A 19,033-nucleotide genomic window follows, 5' to 3' on the forward strand; every position below is an offset into this window, starting at 1 on the left:
TAAACAAACATAAATTACATATTTTAAATTGTTCCCATTAAAAACTATAAAAATGAAAGCAAATAATTTAAAATTTTATCTGTAGATTGAGTAGAAAACATGTCTTAAAAGAAGTACGTTTTTATTTCATAAACTATCTTTATTAAATCACATTCTCCTTAAAACCAAAAACCTTATATTTTATCAAACAAAAATGGGATTGTCCTTCCCATTTCACTATTTACCACTTGTTTAATCATATGAGCTAGGTTAAACTACAAAAGTGTCCATTTCCATATTTTGGAAAATCGGAAATACAAACGCACTGACACCTCTTACCAAAATCAAACTCACATTTTCACTTCCTCATTTCACTCTCTCCCTAAGTTTATTGATTCCAAGCTGACACAACTAAGCCACTTCCTCCACGGGCACTTCCCCCGTTTCACTGAACCACCGCAGGATGCGCAACATCGTTTTGGCGGAATAGAGGCAAAAGGGGTACTCGTTGAAGCAGAGTTCCGTGGAGCCCCTAAGTGCCAATCCTCGACTGAAGGCCCGACCGATCTTCACCGGAGCCATCTCCAGCGATGATTCCAGATAGTCCATGAGCAGCTCGGCCTCCGGAACTTTCGCTTCGGCACCGGACATTAGCTGGCAAATTAGGGACTGCAGGCACTCGAAGGGATCTCTTGAGAGGATCCTCTTCCAATCGATGGCAGTTGGCGTTCTCTGCACAGTTCCCATCCCTCGGGCAGCTCCACCTCTTTCATTTCCTCCACCGGAATCCTGAGTCCTTCGCACCCAACCCAGCTCTTGGTTTAAGCTCGCCTCTCTTCTGCTTCGAAATAAGTTCAAGGAACCACTGGCCTGCTGGATGGGTGCAATAATCTGTTGCAGGGGCTGGGTCGCCATTCCGGCCAGTTGCGTGATTCCCCGAATCGGTCGAATCTTAACCCAATCCTGGGCCAGCAGATGCATCATGTACATGGCTCCCAGGCCGGTGGCAGCCAACAGTACGACCCTACGAAGGGTTTACAAATAAAAGCGTGATTAACTCCAAGCAAAGGTTATTTAATGAAAATATATTTAAATTCAAATTTTCTCTAAAGCCTAAATTGTTTAAATTTGAATTTTGACCTGCCTTAACATTTTAATTTTAGTTAAACAGCTAAAATTAAAAAAAAGGTTAGATATAAAAAATATATATGTTGGTTCAAAAAAAATGAAAACATAATAATCTGCTTTACAAACAAAGATGTAGAATAACTATTAATTTAAACCCATTTAAGCACTCAACATTTTTAAAGCAATCTTCTAATTAATTACATGCCTCTTGACAGGAGTTCCTGGTCAGTTAATAGCTATGCTCACCTGAATCCCATCCCAAGTCAGTTGCTGTCCAGTCAGGTCTTTGCAGCTCGGGTGCCAGTCTTCAAATGGGCGATCTCCGCGAGTGTGGCCCGTGTTAAAACCCCAATTGGATGCCAAAAATCGGTGGCAGCTCCAGTTTGATCGCCTGAAACAGCAAAACCCCGATCCACGATCCCCGATCCCCAGAAACCGGAACCAGCGAAGCTATCATCAAAACAGAGTCCATCCCACCGCTTTCCGCAATGGTGATGGCGATGGCGATGACATAATAGCCTCATCCAGTCGAGTTGTCCAGGCAGCTACTCCTCCTCCTCCTTCGTCTACGTCTTTTCCCCATTTCCCAACGTCTCCATTTGTTTTCCCTTTCATGTGGAGCAAACGGGTTTTCCTATTTGCGTTTTCGCGGTTTTCTTAACGCAACAAGTTTTCCTTGACTTTGGCGTTGTTGTCCATGACCATTCGAGTTGGTGGTTGGAGGCGATTAATCGCAGAGGAAAATGTAGTTGAACTACCCACAAGGCAGTGGGTCAGACGGGTGAAGATATATATATATATTGAAGCTAAATGGATAATGGAATTAAGGATATTTTGTAATGATAACTCAGTGCGATTTCCTATACCGGAGATATATAATTTATGTTCTAATAATCTTGATTTAATAATCTTTATGCAAAAATTAATAGGTTGGTAAATTCACAAAAATCCAATAAATAAAATAAAGTCAATGATAGTTATTACAGTAAAAAGGGGAAATTCCATTAAAAAATATTTCATTAAATAAAAATTCCCTCAGAAGTTATTCGTATCCTTTGAGCATATATTTAGAAAATATTGAAAATATTTACTTAATCCAGTATTCCAAATACAAATAAATTTTACAATTTATGTTTTATTAAACAACACAATTTAAAGAATGGGAAAATTAAAATCACAATTTTAAAATCTCTTACAGATAGGCGATATTAGCTCAAGTTTTAAGAACAGAAACCAACATAAAGAAATTCCTAAACAAAGAACATATGTATACTCATCTCGCACCTTTTAAGTTTGTCTATTCCGTATGTTTACACTCCCAACTGTTGTGAAAACTTAATCGTCAAAAGAAAACCCAAACAAGAGGAAAAGCTCTTCACAAGACATCTATAAAAGCCAGGCCCAGCCAACCAAGCGGATTCAGTCGATTTGGGTGAACGTCAGGTGCGAGATCAAACACTGTGGACTGGATCACGATCACCAGGAAACCGTGGATAACTAACCTGGTCCAAACTCCAGCCGAAAAGCCAGCCAAGATTGCGTAACTGGGAAAAGTGAAAGCAACAGAAAAACATGTTTTATGCGGTCATCTGGATTTTCTGCGCCACTCTATTGGCAATCTTGTTTGGTGGAGTGCGAAAACCGAAAAGATTTCCGCCAGGACCTCGCTGGTATCCCATTGTGGGAAGTGCCCTGCAGGTTTCACAGCTGCGGTGTCGTCTTGGAATGTTTTGCAAAGTGATCGATGTGTTTGCCAAGCAATATGTGAATCCCTATGGCTTCTTTGGCCTCAAGATTGGCAAGGATAAGGTGGTGATAGCCTACACGAACTTAGCAATTAGTGAAATGATGACGAACGAGGATATTGATGGCCGACCCGATGGCATATTCTATCGCCTAAGGACCTTCAATTCCCGATTGGGAGTTCTATTAACCGATGGCGAAATGTGGGTGGAGCAGCGTAGATTTATCCTGAGGCATTTGAAGAATTTCGGCTTTGCCAGAAGTGGCATGATGGATATTGTCCACAATGAGGCAACTTGTTTGCTGCAGGATCTGAAGGACCAAGTGGCCAAGTCTGGAGGAAAGCAGGCGCGTATTGGGATGCACGACCTAACCAGTGTTTATGTTTTGAACACCCTCTGGTGCATGCTGAGTGGCAGGAGATATGAACCCGGTTCACCGGAGATTACGGAACTACTGGAGACCTTTTTTGAGCTCTTTAAAAACATCGATATGGTGGGTGCCCTATTCAGTCATTTTCCCCTACTTCGATTCATTGCTCCAGACTTTTCTGGCTACAATGGTTTTGTGGAAAGTCATCGATCGCTGTACTCCTTTATGAGCAAAGAGATCGAGCTGCATCGTTTGACTTACAAGAATTACGATGAACCCAGGGACCTCATGGATTCCTACCTTCGTGCCCAGGAGGAGGGAAATGATGAGAAGGGGATGTTCAGTGACGAGAGCCTGTTGGCCATTTGCTTGGACATGTTTTTGGCTGGATCTGAGACCACCAACAAAAGTCTGGGCTTCTGCTTCATGCATTTGGTACTGCAGCCCGAAATCCAGGAGCGGGCCTTCCAGGAAATCAAGGAGGTGGTGGGTCTGGAGCGCATTCCCGAGTGGTCCAGGGATCGCTCCAAGTTGCCCTATTGCGAGGCCATCACTTTGGAGGCGGTCAGGATGTTTATGCTCCACACTTTCGGCATTCCGCATCGGGCTGTCTGCGATACTCGCTTGTCGGGATATGAAATTCCCAAGGACACCATGGTTATAGCCTGCTTCAGGGGTATGCTCATCAACCCAGTGGACTTCCCCGAACCGGAGGCTTTCGATCCCGAGAGATTCCTCTTCGATGGCCATTTGAAACTACCGGAAGCCTTCAATCCATTCGGTTTTGGACGCCATCGCTGCATGGGAGACTTGTTGGGGAGGCAGAATCTTTTTATGTTTATGACCACAGTGCTGCAGAACTTTAAAATGGTCGCAATTCCTGGTCAGCTGCCGGAGGAAGAACCTCTGGAGGGAGCCACTGCTGCGGTTAAACCATACGACATCATGTTGGTGGCTAGAGAGGAATAACAAAGATTATTGTTTATTACCTTTTGAACTTAATTTAAACTTACCTCGTCATGGAATAAGGTGTACACAGTCATAGAAATATCCAATAAATATCCACTTATCTTGTCCAAAATTAATTGGCTGATGTCAACATTTTGAAGTCAATGAAACCCCCCACTCCAAACTAAAATATATATCAATATATATTACACAATTCATGTTTACATTTTCTAATTAAACATTTAATTATCAATATCATTATAATTATTATTGTTCATGTTGTTGTTGATTTGTAGTCTACGAAGTTTTCACTTAGTTCAATTCAATTCGGCTGTTAAGCGATTCCAACAGAAGCATTTCTCAATGCAGTATACAAAAGCATGAATGAATATACAAAAACTAGCGTACAAAGAAATATTGCCACAAAAATGTTCAGTTACATAATGGTTTATAATGCGAATAGGTTTTGGCTTTCTCCTCTTTTGTTTATATTTAAAGCTATTTGTTTATATGCATACGCTATTGTTAATGGAAAACAATTGTTGCTTCTTCGCCTCGACATCTCTACGTACATAGTTATTTAAAAATTGAAATTTGTGTTCTGTTCGTCGTTTAACTTAGGTTTTTCTTGATTTTCCTTTTGATATTCTCACTCTCAGCCTGCCGCTAGACACTGGGCTTACATGATCTAGATGTGTATATAAATATTTGCTCGTGTTCGTGTATATAATATATGTAAAAACTCTAACAATCGTTACACAAAAAGCAAGCCAGCCAATTGCCAAAAAACGTTCAACATAGCTGCATTTCCAAGCACTTATATTCGTAAAGTAAATCTGCATTTTCATTCGCGAAACTTAAGTATCTGCACCCGTATGAATGTGGTGATTTATATTTTAGAATAATATAAAATTGGGTCTTCATTAGCATTACTGGTTACTGTTGCACATAACTTTCTTGGTCCGTAATTCCCAACGCGCGAGAGGAAGAGTATGATTATTAATTACATTGAGTTGTAATTGATTGGTTAAGATTTAAGATAGTGACGATGTGAAATAAATAAAAACGAGCAAGGTAGGTTTGGGTCGATATTGTAGGTAATGAACAAATCTTTGAATAATTTTAAGTATTTGACACAGAAACTAAAGGTCTATTATCAACATTCAATTTACAAATTAAAAGTTTATTTAAAAAAAACTATCATCTAGTATAAGTACTTTTTTAACAGTGATTCCTTTCTAAGTTCATGGTTTAAAATTTTGAATTCAAATATGAAACTTTCAAGCTGATATTAGGCCTTTATTCTCAAATGTAAAATGTTTTATATTTATCCCTAGATTTTCTGTCAAATGATCGACCCTTTAGGGCTAGGATATGTTCAGTTCAAAAGTTTAGGCTATAACGGGCGACTAGCAGGCATTTGAAAATTGCGCAACATCAAACTGTGGGAAATTGACAAAGCTTCGTTCTCCCTTCTCACTACACACATTGACTAAAACCTAATGAAATTCCCTAAAAACATTGCACCAGATTCTCTCTGAATCGAAGTTTCTGCCAGATCCGTAGGTACACCCCGTCTATCAATTTTTTCGTAGTCCAAAGGTGGGCAACTGCTGAGCACAACAGCAGGCCACGATGTACAGGATGCCGAAGAAGAAGTTCAGCTTGGCCGTTTGCCGTGGCACCAGGTGCATCGTCTGCTCGTTGCGGAAACGCTTCTCTATCTGAAAGGCTTGTGGCAGGGTTACCAATGGCAACAGGAACCATAGGGAGTACTTTAGGCCGAAGATGAAGAACAGCGAGTAGGGTGCAAAGAGCAGCATGGCGTACAAGACATGCGAAGCAGTGCGTCCTATCAGAATGGCCAGTGTTACGATTCCGGCCCGACGATCGTTATCCGCATCTCTGGTGTTATTGCTGTGCAGGATGGCCTCTGTGTTGAGGGCCAATGGAATCGCATAGCCCATTGTCGTCCAATCCACGTGACCCGTTTGTGACATGAAGGCAAAAAGCACCGATATGGGCCCAAACAGTATCAGTATAACCAAATCTCCCAGGGCGATATACTTGAAACCAATGCCTCCTGTGTACAGAAAACTCGAGGACAGTCCACCGAAGTAGATCAGCGCCAGATGCTCCATTTTCGCCGGACTGAGCACCGCCAGCAAAACAAATCCCCCGCACCCGGCCATGTAGAGAATGGCACCCAGAGAAACCACCTGGGAATTAACAAATATATATAATTTTAATTGTGTTAAACGGACGTGTTATAAAGCATTCAGTTAACTCGTAAATGCCCAGATAAAAGCAAAAGTTACACATTTTTGATTAAGTAAATTAACTTTATCCTTATTCTAAACCTTTTAACCTTTTCTTTCAATCTATTTTTATTTTATTGTATTTGTTAAATCGAGCTCTGTTTGTATGTCATTGTTTTTAATTAGCACGTTGATAATTCACAATAAATTTAATATTTATAAACACTTCGGTTCATAAAATGGATTATGAACGTAACACGATTTTTTTTGCCAAAAAAAAGTGTATCATTTCTGATGAAATTCATTCAGATAATTTAAAATAATATACGTTGATTGCCATTCTAAGTTTTATAAAGTGTTTTCTTTTAAAATTAAGAAAGTCACGTTTGGCAATTAATGATGCAGAATGTTTTGCAATACGTATTTTATATTTTATGGCTTTTAGCCACTCTGCATGCGACGTGGTTAAGTGATTAGTTTTTCCAGCAAAGTATATGTAAATTAAAAATTTTAAACGTGCGGTCGGAGAAATGGGGAAATGTATGGAAACAATTTAGTGTATACAAATGCATAAAGTATCAGTAATTATTTGTGTGTTGCCTTTTATTATTATATTTTTTTTGAATATTTTTCATTATTTAGATACAACAAATATTTTTTTTTAGTAATTTTATAGGAATCTGAAACAGAAACGGATATGTTTTTGGGCATCGCATTTGTCAAAAACAAAAGTAAATGGTTTTGCTGAAAGATTTTTAGGTCATTCCAGATATCGCCTTGAAAAGTTCTACCAGTTCTGGGCACGGTAGGGTTAACTGATCGATCCAATCGAGTGCTTACCTCATCCTTGGTGAGTATGTGGTCCACCAGCGTGCGGTCGTCGGCCTTTTGCTTGTCGATGCCCTTGATGAAGTCGAAGTAGGTGTTTACCACGTTGCCGGCGCAGTGGACGGTGACCACGGTGAAGGCGGTGAGGAAAAAGGTGGCCAGCGAGAACTCCGCCGCCCACTGGGAGCGGTGGGCCAGGGCCGAGCCGAGGAGCGTGGGCACCAGACTGGCGGACAGCGACCATGGACGCAGAGCTAGGAGATAGGTTTTCAATTTCATAAAGGTGCCGGATGTGTTTGGGTGTGCGGTTAGTGCTGTTCCAGCATCTGCACCTGCACTCAGACCAGATCCTTCATCCACCTCCTCCTCCTCTCCGTTTTTGGTCTTGCCATTCCTAAGCCTAAATTCCTGATTGCCATTGGGCAACAGCTGGCTGTCCAAAGTTGTGGCCATTGCAAGCTGCACGGGATTACTGGCACTTTCGGCAGAACGAAACAAAACGAAACGATACGAAGCCTATTCACACCAGTTTGTTTGACCTCGGGTGCCGCTCCAGAATTTGTTTACAAAAGCTCAAATATTAAATAGTGTTTCCTCGGATGCCGGCACATGCGCTGCCTTCTGTCGGTAATCGCTAATATTGTATACACAGCATCTTGGGGATATGGATATACATATGGATGTGGATGTGTTGTGCGGGGTCAGGGGGTCGGGTGCCGAAACCACGAAATTTCACCGTGCAGCTCCAAGTTTCTCTCGCTCTCTCCCTCTCTCTCTCTCGCGACCGTTCCGCCGATTGCTGCTCTTCAATTATTTCTGCAATTCGCGGATTACTTATTCTTTTTCGGCTAACGATTAAGAATTTATTGATTCCAAGTCAATTTGTCTGCGCTTTTTCTCTTATTTATTTTAATCAAACAAATCAACTGTCACGTCACGTCAGCGCAAAAACGAGAGAGGGTCACACTATTTTGCCAAGTCTGGCAGCACTCACAGCCATTATTATGCTTTATAAATTAAAGTATTTAACAAAGTAGAAATAAATAGATTGTTACGTATTTTTCCACGCAGTTATTATTATTTATTTAAATCTATCTAGTTAATGTTAGCAATTTTGTAACTATTTATCGATATCACCGATTAGGTTGTACAGGATGCACTTGCTAAAGTGAACAACGTTCAAATCTGTTCAGAATGTTCTCTTGACAAAGTCAATTAAAATTATTCACACCAGGTTCACTTATGGCACTTACTGTACATTTCCAGCCCTGGTCGCAATCAGCTGTTAGGTTCTGAAAAAAAAATCCTAAAGCGAATGTTTGTTGATTAATAAAAATTAGTTGACTTAAAAGATGGATTATAATATACATAAAATATGTCGCGTTTGCCTGGAGGAATTACATCCGGTGACTTCGATTTATAGCACAGACTTCGCCATGATGCCCTCCGTAATGCTGATGCAATGCGCCAAAATAAGAGTGGGTATTAAGAACTAAACTTAAAAACAATACATTTTAAACATTTATTGTTGAAGGTTTTCAAAACAGATGGCCTGCCTTCGGTCATTTGCAACAACTGCATCTATCGCCTGGGTGTCGCCTTCCACTTCAAACAGGAATGCGAAAATAGCGACCTTCGACTCCGGCAATATCTGGGCATCCTTGAGACCTGGCGCCAAGATGCGGCCACCAACACGGACTTTGCCGAAAAGCCCTCGCTACCGCAGCCTGATAGCGATGAGGAGGAGCCGGTGGACTCCAAAGTGAGTAAAAGGCGATCCCGCTATCAAAGAAAACCGCCGGAGGAGCACAAGAAACGGGGGCCCAAACCACTGCCTAAGATGCCTCACACCTGCTACGAATGCCACAAAAGCTTTAAGTGCATCGCCCAACTAACGCAGCATATAAGAACACATACGGGTGAAAAACCGTATCAGTGCAGCTTCTGCATCCAAAGATTCGCTCAGAAGTATAACTTGAAAGTACACGAACGGACTCACACAGGCGACAAGCCTTTTCAATGCGAAATTTGCTCCAAACAGTTCTCGGCCCTGGGCAATTTTCAAGCGCATCAAAAGATACATTTAGGGGTGAGGGATCAAATATGCACGGTCTGTCAGAAAGGTTTCTATACAGCCGGCGATCTATCCAAGCACATGCTAACACATACGGGCATCAAAAACCACCATTGCGATGTGTGTGGCAAAGCATTCAGCAGGCGAAGAGACATGCGATCCCATAAACTGAAACTCCATCCCCTGGAATCTAGTACGAGTCACGATATAGTGGACGATGATGATGATGAACCCATAGACACCGATCCTGTGGGTCTGGACACCCTGGATCACGCTCACTTCAAGTGCCCGGATTGCGATAAGGCTTTTGATACGGCGGACAATCTCAGCCTACATTTTCGCACACATGCGGTAAATAATAATCTGCTGAGTCTGCCGCTACCACCTGCACCACCTATGTCGCATCACTATCATCACGATGCCCTGCATCATCTGGGGCCTCCAAATCCCGCCACCCAAATGGGAATGGCAGCAATGGCTCACATGCTCGCGCCTCCTCCTCCTCCACCGCCCACACCCAGCGAAGGACGCTATACGATGCTTCACCATACAGCGGCTCAAAGGTTGCATTACTAAAGTATTACAGAAAAATAATGTTAAGAAACCTATACAAATATTATTCATTTAAAGCTTGCAACATATAATTCTACAACTATTTTATTCCAAAATAAAAGTAATTCTTATTTGGACATAAGTTTGTAACGAAGTGAAGGACACAAATAAAAAAAATACATAAATGTACACAACATCGGTTTTATCTTTGTATTTCAATATTGAACACTTTTATTTAGTTTGTCTATATAAAATTGAATATTTTTGTCATGTTTGCTTTTATGTTTTTACAATAAATACATGTAGAAATTTGGCAAGCACAGCTTCTATAAAGATTATTACTTAAATGCAAGAACTAAAATCACTAAGAACTCTCCCGCATATTTGTCGCATGCGATCATCATCTATATAAAATTGTCATTATGTTGTATAAACTTAGCTTGATTTGTGTTTTCTGTAGGTAAAAATTGTCGTATCTCAATATTGGTTTGTTTGGTATTGGTATGCATCGTTGGTATCGGCTTGATCCAGTTTGAATATTTCAATAAAATGCTCCGAAATCAATCGAAGAACTATCATAAAGTATTGCTTTTGATAACGGCCTGGAATGATTGATCCCAGAGATCGAAACGTCTCTACTTAAGCTTGGCTTTCAGCCACTCCTCGGTAAGTTCGTCTAGTTCGCGAATTTCGTAGACGCGTGTGAGATCCACTTCGCGCTGAAGAGCGCTCTTAGTGCAGGCGTACATCATCTGTAGTTCAATCTGAAATCGAAGAGTTTGTAATGGAACGTTGGTGGATATTTTACGTATAAGAAGGCGTTGTTGAATATGGATTTAAAATGATATCTTTAATGAAAAAAGTACAATATTGGCTGAGACACCCAGGATAAACATATTTGCCGAGATTTCCATCTTGTTTATTAAAGTTATATTTATTCTTTTATTCACCTGACTATCTCTTGGAGTGTAGAAGATGAAGCACATCGGATAGGAAATCCGCTGATCGTCGTGCACCATCTAAAATAATGTTAAAAACGCAAACAAACGTCAGGAAATGGAAGGGGGAAAAAACATATTAAAATACCTTATATGTATAGATCACATATCGGGGCTGATGTCCTGGCAAGGTGTCCTGCAGTTCGTCCACTGAGATATCGTCGATGAACTCATCAAGCACCACCGATTGTTTCTCCCGGTCAACTTTCACTGAAAAAGAAAGACAACCCCGGGATTACAGAGCAGAACCCTTTCGTTACCATGGCAATCAAATCTTACGTATCAAAGCGGCATTGTTTTTGCTCTTGCTGAAGCGAAACTTCTTCAATTCCTCCAGAACTTCGTTGCTAATGTCACATATTTTGTTATCACCCTGCAAGAAACCGATTTAATTGATTAACGAACTGGAAACACCAATGTTATCTGGAAACAACAACCGCCGATCAAAAACACAAACAAAAACACACCCACACTCCCTTCATTAGTCATGTTTTCATTTTGCTAATTGATTTTCGGAACTGGCTGCGACCACTTACCATAGCTTAAGTTTTGGGAGAAATTTGGGAATGGGCCTGCGGATTCTTTGGCAGTTGTCGTGGGGATAAATTATCACTGTTCCTTTAGTAAACGTTCAAAAGTATATAGCCTTTGTTTTTTGCTTTTTGTTGTTTCACCTGCAGTGCGACCGTTCTCTCAACGCTAAAAAATACTGAGAGACAGAAACAAAAATATCGAATGAGTATTGTAAACGATGTTTATTTAACATTCAGCAAAATTTTGTCAAAAAGCTGGTTCACCAAACAGCCGTTCCAGCTACTGTTAAAAAATTGACCTAGCTTTGTTTGTCTTAGCTATTGTAGATATATTTTAATAATAATTTAATGCAAAAGAAAAAGAAAATTTGGTAAAATTTCATTCCAGATAGCCTTCCAAATGTGATACTCCGGTTTCCACAGAGCAAATCCACCTTCCCATTTTCCGATTTCAGCTGATCTTAACAGCTGTAGCTCGTCAAAACATAAGAATATATTTTGTCATCTCTAGTGCTTTTTACAACCAGGGCTGCCAAATAGTACCGTTGGTTTCCGCGCCATTTTTTCCGACAGCAAGTTAGCGTAATTTAGAATAACTTTTAAACTACATAAGCGAGGTACAGATATGTAACAAGTTTAATGTAGTAGTTAAGATGTCGATACCTAAGCTGGACTTGGAGCTATATGAAGGAAGCATCCTTGATACCTGCTGGAAAGTGGGCGGCAGCAAATCTAGGACTTCGACTTTTTCCCAATTAGATCGGAATGAGATCGCCGCAGTCAATATCGTCGCTTGTTGGTAAGTAAAGATATATGTACATATGTATATAAGTATCTCACTATTTATTCGACTTCCCAACCTGATGATGAAATCTAATAGCAAGCAAATAAATGATTTAATAGAGGAAAACTCATCGAAAATTTGCGGATCGAGTGTTTTGGCAACAAGAAAGAAGCAGAATCTCAGTTTCAAGGACATTACACGTTTGGCACACGGAGTCACCGACATTTACAGGTGTCAGGTGGACATCCTTTTAGGTATTCATTGAATATTTAATTATTGGGGAAACGCTGTTTATATTTTCGCATCCTTTTAGGAGATACCAAACATTTGCTGGATCAAATGAGACGTACCAACTTGGACTTTGTTGTCACGACCACAAAATCTGTAGTGGTCAAGGAATCGGAGATCCGAGTCAATCGGAAACGAAAGCGTTTAGTCACCAAAAAATCGAAGGTGACCGTCTCCAAACGTCCCAGATGCCAGGAGTCCGAACTTTTGAATAAAGCATCTCAGGAGTACTACAAAAAAATGCTATCTGAATGTCAGATTTGGCAGTCTGAGTGCACACACCAGTTGGTGGAGGAATTGCAAGTAATAGTTTCCTTTTACGAATTTTCTTCCTATATTCAAACTTGTCATTCCGTAATTGAGCTGCATTTCATTACATAATTAATCGCTTGCAGAGGGTATTATTTCAGTCAGAAGTATGCAACGCTGTAAAGGAGACAGTTTCAACCCTATAAAGTATCAAGAATATCTTGGTCCGTCTGTCGGTCCGTCCTTTTCTACGCAAACTAGTTTCTCCGTTTTGAAGCTATCTGCATTTAAGTCGGACTTATAATCCTACACTACTAGGAAGGATCTCTCCAAATATGTATATTGACTAATCAAGCAAATCGGATTCCGAAAATTCATTACTTTGTTTATTATTAACTAAAACTATGTATATATTTTTTAAAAATTATATTAATAGTCTATTGAACTGCCGGGATGCTCTACGCAATCAAGCTCATATCATGCCATTACCATCTTTGAGGGGAGACGAAGTCACGAGGATCACAGCACTATCATTCCATCTGAGGGTTTTGGCGATAGCGATGAATTGGATTTAACTATATTTGAAGAGCTTTACCCAAAAAAATTTCAAACACAATCCTGTAATTAACTGGTGTTTCCAAAATTTTGCATTCAACTTATTTTCCATTGTTTATAGTAAAACGACCGTCAATAACCCAGGACCCAACAAACATTTTACCAGATAAAATGCCGAGATTGGATGAATTAAACATTTTTCAAGCTGACAATGCTATTATGACCCAAATTTTTCCAGATAACATTGAACCAGCTGATACAACTGAGAAAAGTTGTGAACCATTGTTGGAGTCGTTTTATTATCCTCCTGTTGAAATTTCATATAGCCAGCCGAAGAATCCTCGTAAAAGAAAGTTAATAATAGACAAGCAAATTAAATATTCACAAGAGCAACTGGTAAAGCATAGACAGAAGTATATGGATGATCATAACACTAGAGTTTTAATAGTACAAAATACATCTGCAACACGCAAAAAACCGTATGAACTTTTATCTAAACTGAACAAGAAGTAAGAAAATTAATAATTTTTTGTTAAATATAATACAAAATTGTTTCTTTGTAGTAACATTTTTCCACATATTAATCACCCCGTCGTTAATTTAACAACTGAAATGGAATACGAAGCGGAAAATACCTTGAGAACCATATTCGGCAGCGAGTTCACGGAGAAACTAACTAAGGAGATTTTTGTTCCGGCAATCGAAATAAAGCAATCAGGAAACCAAGAGGTGTATATTCATCAGCCCGTGCCGCTTGAACAGGAGGACATTGTACCGCCTATTTTGCATTCTGTGGATGTTATTAAACAAAGCAACAATAACAATTTTTACAAACAAAGTACCCACTGTGAGAATAATTTTGGTGAGATCAACCTGTTAAAAAGATATGTTTACTTAATTAATATGTCAATTGATCACAGATACCCACAGTGTAATGATGGACCTCCTTGATCTTTGGCGTAATAATCCGAATATCAATGGAATCACTGCCAACGATTTTTTCAAATCGTTTAAAGATCGCACCAAAGCTTCGCTTGCCTTTCTCCATTTGTTATGTGAGTTCGAAATAAATTAGGTAATAAGAGTAATTTAGCAATTCACTTTCAGATCTGGTTCGTGACAATTTTATAGAGATCTCAAAGCGAGCTAACTCCATTGAAATGGATCAAATTACTTTGGGCAAAGAGTCCATAAAGCTTATAGAAAATCTAATGCAGAGTAAGACTTTCTAAATATTTGTGGGCGATAGACCTACAAATTAGATTATAAAAAATTGTTTTCGTGGTCATCACCACAACTTTGTAATTGTTAAGTTGGGCAACGATGTCCACAATTTGATTTTCATTGTTCCCATCCAAAGTCTCGTACTACTTAGCTATAAGTTCAGCAAATCTCTAATCGACAGTTGTCTAAGAAAAAGACTATAAACTATTTCAAGATCATCATTCTTATATCGTTATTGTTAAATTGGCCATGGTCTAAGTGAATATGTTTGTAACAGTTTGGAAATTCTCTAAACTTTAACTGTTTTCATTTGTCTAAAAAAAAATAGTTTAGCAATGTAAGTTTTCGGGATCATCCTTACCTTAACTTAAATATTATTAAGTTGGGCGAGGATGTCCAGGTTTCATTGTTCCCAATAAAAGTCATGTACATATCTTTGTTACTATTACGTTATCGTAGCTATAATTCATTAACATTTGGGGAAATTCTCTAAACCGTAATTGTTGTCTTTGTTACAAAATCTCATTCTCTCTGCGACAACACCAAACAAAATAATAAACAAGTTACAAAACAGAAGGAATACAAAGTGTTTGGCACAGTTTTTTAAATGCCAATCTGCTGGGCCAGACCCGAATAGATGTGCAGCGTGCAGAATCCAATTACGGCAGCCACCAGCGCTTTCACAGCCACTGTCAGCCAGGGTCCAATGGTCAGGATGTGGAGCATGCCCTCCAGCCAGACGCCCTTGAAAACAGTCACCGCCAGCAGCAGACTAACCAGCGGTTTCAGCGCCTTGTTCAGGTCGTGACGGGTGAACAGCCAGATCAGAGTGGCCGTGGTTATGTGCTGCACCAGCAGCACATTCGACTCCAGACACTTCAGTATGTAAATCCAGCTGAATTCGGTTCCTCGTGCTCCCACCCACAGCATGATGCCTCGGGAAAGAATCACCTCAGCAGTGGCCCCTGCGAGAAAAGGAGGAAAGCTTTAAGTTATTATTTGCGATTTTAATAGGGTTAATAAATAGAAATTTGAATGTCACAAATAACTCGAAAGCCCTCAGCACTAATTTAATTACCTTTCGGCTTAGGTAATGGAATGTATCATCTAAATTGCATATGTAACAGACGGACAGGCGATTTCTTATCTGATACTGATCAGATATACATGCATTACTTAAGGGAATATACCGATCACAAAGGATTTTATTAAGTTACTTGGTTCAACCTACAGCCAAGTCCAGCCGTGATAAGTTTTGAGTGTCCCTTGCCGGGAATGCGACTTAGGATAAGGGCAAATCCCAGAAGATCGGCGATGTCAACGCTGCAACGAAAGATCTCCTGCAAATCAGAGACCACAAAACTTAACCTTAATAACTGGGTAAATGTAAATAAAGATAAGCACACGCACCGCAAAGAAGTTGAACTCGCCACTGGAGGAAGATGGAGCGTCCGAGTAGAAGAATGTTGCCAGGACGAGCATCTTACAAAGTTGTGTGAATATATAGATACCGCCGGCCTGAACGCACTTCCAGAATGCCCCATATTCAGATCTGTGAAAAAACCGGGACAATTCATAAATATTTTCATTGATCTAGCACTGCGGACTTGGCAGGTCGGGATAAACGGCGGGAAACTCACAGGCCAGAGTATTTGTAGGTGAAGTAGTAAGGCGTCAGCAAAGCCACGCAATTTCCAAAGTGATACAGTGTCATTTTCTTTGATAAACTATGGCTATTTTGCTTAATTAAGAGAAGAATTAAAAGTTGAAAAGAAAAAAACTAGCGTTGCTCGCCGTTGGTTATCGATATGTGCCAATCAGTGCTGGCAGGACTTCTTAAGCAAAACTAGCTATTTTTAGCGGGACTAGCTTCTTAAAAACAAAGAGCTGAAGTCTTTGCAACGAAAAGGAATGAAAGCAAAGTTCTTTTAATTAGTTCTTCTATTAAATTTACTTTTAAAGTAAATTTAAAAAAAAAGTGATACAAATTACTATGTTCCATTTTGAAATGCCATGAAACAGACTTCAGGTACGGCAAGAATTTAGGAACAGATAAGAAGATAAAAAGAATTTGACAGAAAAAAATCTGGATCTGGCGGGAAATCAAATTAGCCGCTAGTATAAGTGCCTATCGATAGTTGCTTAGATATAAACACGTCATCGTCATCTGTCATCTGTGAGGTGTGTTTGTGTGCGTGAGTGAGTGTGAGTGGGTGCGTGTGAGTGAGTTTTCTGCAATCTTTAACAATTATTATGAATTTTCGACAAAACCAAAGGAAAATGCCCTAAACAAAAATCAAATTTTGCTTTGTATAGGACTCACAGGATTGCCAATTAAGAACTGAGTGAAGAATCGAACAGAAAACCAGTGCTTTAAGAGCGAAAAACAAAGGCGAAAATTTCGCCACTCGCAAGGAAAGTCCAACAGATCGTTTGTGTGCATATGAAAAAACGGCAACGTCAACTCCCTGGGTCAAGCTGCAATCTGAAATGAGATGCAAACCCGAAGACGCCTCCATCAAACGGATCAGGATTACAGCAGCAGCAGCAGTACCTATACCATTCAAGAGGATCAGCAGGGAGGAGCAGGCGCAGGATCTGGAGGATCGGGAGCAGTTGTCGGATCGGGACTATTAGCACAGTCCTTGGTTCAACCACCAACTGCCCACGAGGCGGCAATCCACATTGGGGACACCACCCAGACGGGGGAATCCCTTGCAGCCGACGACTACTCGGACGACAAGTACGGAAAGGCGGCCCGCCAGTGGAACCTCCGCGCCTTCTCCGGCCAGGCACTGCGCACCCTAAGTGCAGCCGCTGCCGTGGTCACCGGCAACCAACCGGGCATCAACAACAATAGCCAAAGCAACTACAGCAGCTACCCCGCTTCCATTCCGACCAGTTCGCAGTTTTACCCACTGAAGGAGGAGCACCAGGAACCAGATCCCGAATTGGAGATCTTCGTCATGGCCGCCCGCGACCGGACGGTCGAGTTCGCCAACGCGATTCGATCGCTGCAGGCACGCAACATCACCCGTGCAGTCAATATCCGCGATCCCCGCAAGGCCAAACAGGTGCAGAGCTACTCGGAGTTCATGATGGTGGCCAGGTTCATCGGCAAGAACATAGCCAGCACCTACGCCAAGCTGGAGAAGCTCACTATGCGTAAGTATGGGGTTGCGCTTGCCAGGAAACTTTTTAAGTACAATTTATTATTATTAAACTTTTAAAGTACAAATTTTAGTGTACTGAATGATATTCAAAAAACTGATATGATAAAAATTGTAATGATTTTATATATAAATAGGGGTTTATTTAAAACCAAATGCTAGCAAGAGTAACTTAAGGCTGCCAGTCTGACTAAAATTTAATACATTATTACTTGATCCATTCATCACAAATGTCTCTTAAAATTTACAGAAACAGCTAATTACTTGCTTTTTAATGTCATTACAATAAAATTCCATTTGGTTCTTGCCTAGTCATTACACAATTTTAGGATTAAAAAAATCAATTATTGTGCTTAAAACAAGTTTGTTCATCAATGTGTTTTTTATGTAAAATAGTCATATAATTTAACCATTAAATGACCTTTCCGTTCTCTATTTCAGTGGCCAAAAAGAAGAGCTTATTCGACGACAGACCGCAGGAGATTCAGGAGCTGACGTACATAATCAAAGGCGACCTGAATGCGTTGAATCAACAGATTGCCCGACTGCAGGACATCTCTAAGGACCAGCGTCGTCACACGAACGGCAAACACCTGGTGTCACATTCCTCCAACATGGTACTCGCCCTGCAGTCCAAGCTGGCCAGCATGAGCACGGACTTTAAGCAGATCCTTGAGGTGCGCACGGAGAACCTCAAACAGCAGAAGACGCGACGGGATCAGTTTAGCCAGGGACCAGGTCCTTTGGCCGCTCACACCGTCTCCCCGTCGACGGCCAAGCAGGGATCGCTTCTGCTTAGCGAGGAGAACCAGGCAGTAAGCATAGACATGGGCAGCAGCGACACCACACCCCTTCTGTCAACCCAGACACAGATGGCCATCTACGACGATTCTGATAACTACGTCCAACAGCGGGCGGAAACCATGCAAAATATAGAATCTACCATCGTTGAACTGGGTGGCATTTTCCAGCAGTTGGCGCACATGGTCAAGGAGCAGGAAGAGATCGTGGAGCGTATTGATACGAATGTGGCGGATGCGGAACTAAATATCGAGGCGGCCCACGGCGAGATCCTTAAGTACTTTCAGTCTGTGTCCAAGAACCGCTGGCTGATGATCAAGATATTCGGCGTTCTCATTTTCTTCTTCCTGTTCTTCGTTGTTTTTATGTCGTAATCGAACGCCCTTCGCCCATAAAAAGCCCCATGTACCTACCCATGTATACAGCATTTTAAGTTAACCAAGATTTAATCACAATATTGTTTATTTCAAGCTGTGGCCTCCCGGAACGATTGTAAAATAAAGTTATAAATACGTAAATTGGAAAAACATTTAATTGGGAAGCAGTTTA

General features: G+C 40.6%; 8 protein-coding genes across 9 annotated transcripts; 4 read left to right on the plus strand and 4 right to left on the minus strand.

Moving 5' to 3' along the window:
• Positions 1-160: 160 nt before the first annotated feature.
• LOC108150445 lies at positions 161-1,985 on the minus strand. The gene is made up of 2 exons (XM_017278604.2): positions 1,354-1,985; positions 161-1,003 (listed from the first exon to the last, which is right to left on the minus strand). Exons 1-2 carry the CDS (start codon positions 1,362-1,364, stop codon positions 391-393), a joined length of 624 nt encoding a protein of 207 aa, XP_017134093.1. The 5' UTR covers positions 1,365-1,985; the 3' UTR covers positions 161-390.
• Positions 1,986-2,679: 694 nt separating this feature from the next.
• Positions 2,680-4,191, plus strand: LOC108150506 (probable cytochrome P450 303a1). Its single transcript, XM_017278722.2, has one exon. It carries the CDS (start codon positions 2,680-2,682, stop codon positions 4,189-4,191), a length of 1,512 nt encoding a protein of 503 aa, XP_017134211.1.
• A 199-nt stretch (positions 4,192-4,390) lies between these two features.
• On the minus strand, positions 4,391-8,170 carry LOC108150508 (ubiA prenyltransferase domain-containing protein 1 homolog). Its single transcript, XM_017278724.2, has 2 exons — positions 7,269-8,170; positions 4,391-6,389 (listed from the first exon to the last, which is right to left on the minus strand). The coding sequence occupies exons 1-2, from the start codon at positions 7,707-7,709 to the stop codon at positions 5,751-5,753; spliced, it is 1,080 nt and encodes a 359-aa protein (XP_017134213.1). The 5' UTR covers positions 7,710-8,170; the 3' UTR covers positions 4,391-5,750.
• Positions 8,171-8,177: 7 nt separating this feature from the next.
• Positions 8,178-10,071, plus strand: LOC108150507 (zinc finger protein OZF). The gene is made up of 2 exons (XM_017278723.2): positions 8,178-8,734; positions 8,791-10,071. Exons 1-2 carry the CDS (start codon positions 8,609-8,611, stop codon positions 9,904-9,906), a joined length of 1,242 nt encoding a protein of 413 aa, XP_017134212.1. The 5' UTR covers positions 8,178-8,608; the 3' UTR covers positions 9,907-10,071.
• Positions 10,072-10,078: 7 nt separating this feature from the next.
• On the minus strand, positions 10,079-11,583 carry LOC108150509 (glia maturation factor beta). Its single transcript, XM_017278725.2, has 5 exons — positions 11,417-11,583; positions 11,160-11,253; positions 10,969-11,090; positions 10,833-10,901; positions 10,079-10,646 (listed from the first exon to the last, which is right to left on the minus strand). The coding sequence occupies exons 1-5, from the start codon at positions 11,417-11,419 to the stop codon at positions 10,518-10,520; spliced, it is 417 nt and encodes a 138-aa protein (XP_017134214.1). The 5' UTR covers positions 11,420-11,583; the 3' UTR covers positions 10,079-10,517.
• A 483-nt stretch (positions 11,584-12,066) lies between these two features.
• On the plus strand, positions 12,067-14,521 carry LOC108150417. The gene is given in 7 exon segments (XM_017278573.1): positions 12,067-12,212; positions 12,294-12,451; positions 12,511-12,788; positions 13,171-13,354; positions 13,411-14,151; positions 14,210-14,344; positions 14,397-14,521. Coding segments are annotated over 7 exon segments (1,767 nt in total).
• Positions 14,522-14,944: 423 nt separating this feature from the next.
• On the minus strand, positions 14,945-16,322 carry LOC108150424 (transmembrane protein 147). Its single transcript, XM_017278582.1, has 4 exons — positions 16,154-16,322; positions 15,924-16,065; positions 15,745-15,853; positions 14,945-15,478 (listed from the first exon to the last, which is right to left on the minus strand). Exons 1-4 carry the CDS (start codon positions 16,225-16,227, stop codon positions 15,117-15,119), a joined length of 687 nt encoding a protein of 228 aa, XP_017134071.1. The 5' UTR covers positions 16,228-16,322; the 3' UTR covers positions 14,945-15,116.
• A 349-nt stretch (positions 16,323-16,671) lies between these two features.
• LOC108150466 (syntaxin-5) lies at positions 16,672-19,002 on the plus strand. Of its 2 annotated transcripts, none has more exons than XM_017278656.2 (3): positions 16,672-16,736; positions 16,830-17,678; positions 18,125-19,002. In XM_017278656.2, the coding sequence occupies exons 2-3, from the start codon at positions 17,009-17,011 to the stop codon at positions 18,856-18,858; spliced, it is 1,404 nt and encodes a 467-aa protein (XP_017134145.1). In that variant the 5' UTR covers positions 16,672-16,736; positions 16,830-17,008; the 3' UTR covers positions 18,859-19,002. The 2 variants fall into 2 exon arrangements, with proteins under 2 accessions (XP_017134145.1, XP_017134146.1); XM_017278657.2 differs by having other exon boundaries at positions 16,714-16,732.
• Positions 19,003-19,033: the final 31 nt, after the last annotated feature.

This window comes from Drosophila elegans, unplaced genomic scaffold, assembly GCF_018152505.1.
Source record: "Drosophila elegans isolate 14027-0461.03 unplaced genomic scaffold, ASM1815250v1 contig_814, whole genome shotgun sequence".
NCBI classification, from domain to species: Eukaryota; Metazoa; Arthropoda; class Insecta; order Diptera; family Drosophilidae; genus Drosophila; species Drosophila elegans.

Excerpts from the sequence above, each read along its gene's own strand:
- LOC108150507 (XM_017278723.2), top strand. The coding sequence starts at position 8,609 with ATGGATTATAATATACATAAAATATGTCGCGTTTGCCTGGAGGAATTA. Across the intron at positions 8,735-8,790 it reads TGCAATGCGCCAAAATAAGA|GTTTTCAAAACAGATGGCCT; the intron begins GTGGGTATTAAG and ends TTATTGTTGAAG.
- LOC108150508 (XM_017278724.2), bottom strand. The coding sequence starts at position 7,709 with ATGGCCACAACTTTGGACAGCCAGCTGTTGCCCAATGGCAATCAGGAA. Across the intron at positions 6,390-7,268 it reads ACATACTCACCAAGGATGAG|GTGGTTTCTCTGGGTGCCAT; the intron begins GTAAGCACTCGA and ends GTTAATTCCCAG.
- LOC108150506 (XM_017278722.2), top strand. The coding sequence starts at position 2,680 with ATGTTTTATGCGGTCATCTGGATTTTCTGCGCCACTCTATTGGCAATC.
- LOC108150424 (XM_017278582.1), bottom strand. The coding sequence starts at position 16,227 with ATGACACTGTATCACTTTGGAAATTGCGTGGCTTTGCTGACGCCTTAC. Across the intron at positions 15,854-15,923 it reads GCGAGTTCAACTTCTTTGCG|GAGATCTTTCGTTGCAGCGT; the intron begins GTGCGTGTGCTT and ends TCTGATTTGCAG. Across the intron at positions 15,479-15,744 it reads TATCACGGCTGGACTTGGCT|GGGCCACTGCTGAGGTGATT; the intron begins GTAGGTTGAACC and ends CTTTTCTCGCAG.
- LOC108150466 (XM_017278656.2), top strand. The coding sequence starts at position 17,009 with ATGCAAACCCGAAGACGCCTCCATCAAACGGATCAGGATTACAGCAGC. Across the intron at positions 17,679-18,124 it reads GCTGGAGAAGCTCACTATGC|TGGCCAAAAAGAAGAGCTTA; the intron begins GTAAGTATGGGG and ends TCTCTATTTCAG.
- LOC108150509 (XM_017278725.2), bottom strand. Across the intron at positions 11,091-11,159 it reads AAACAATGCCGCTTTGATAC|TGAAAGTTGACCGGGAGAAA; the intron begins GTAAGATTTGAT and ends TTTCTTTTTCAG. Across the intron at positions 10,902-10,968 it reads ATGTGATCTATACATATAAG|ATGGTGCACGACGATCAGCG; the intron begins GTATTTTAATAT and ends ACATTATTTTAG.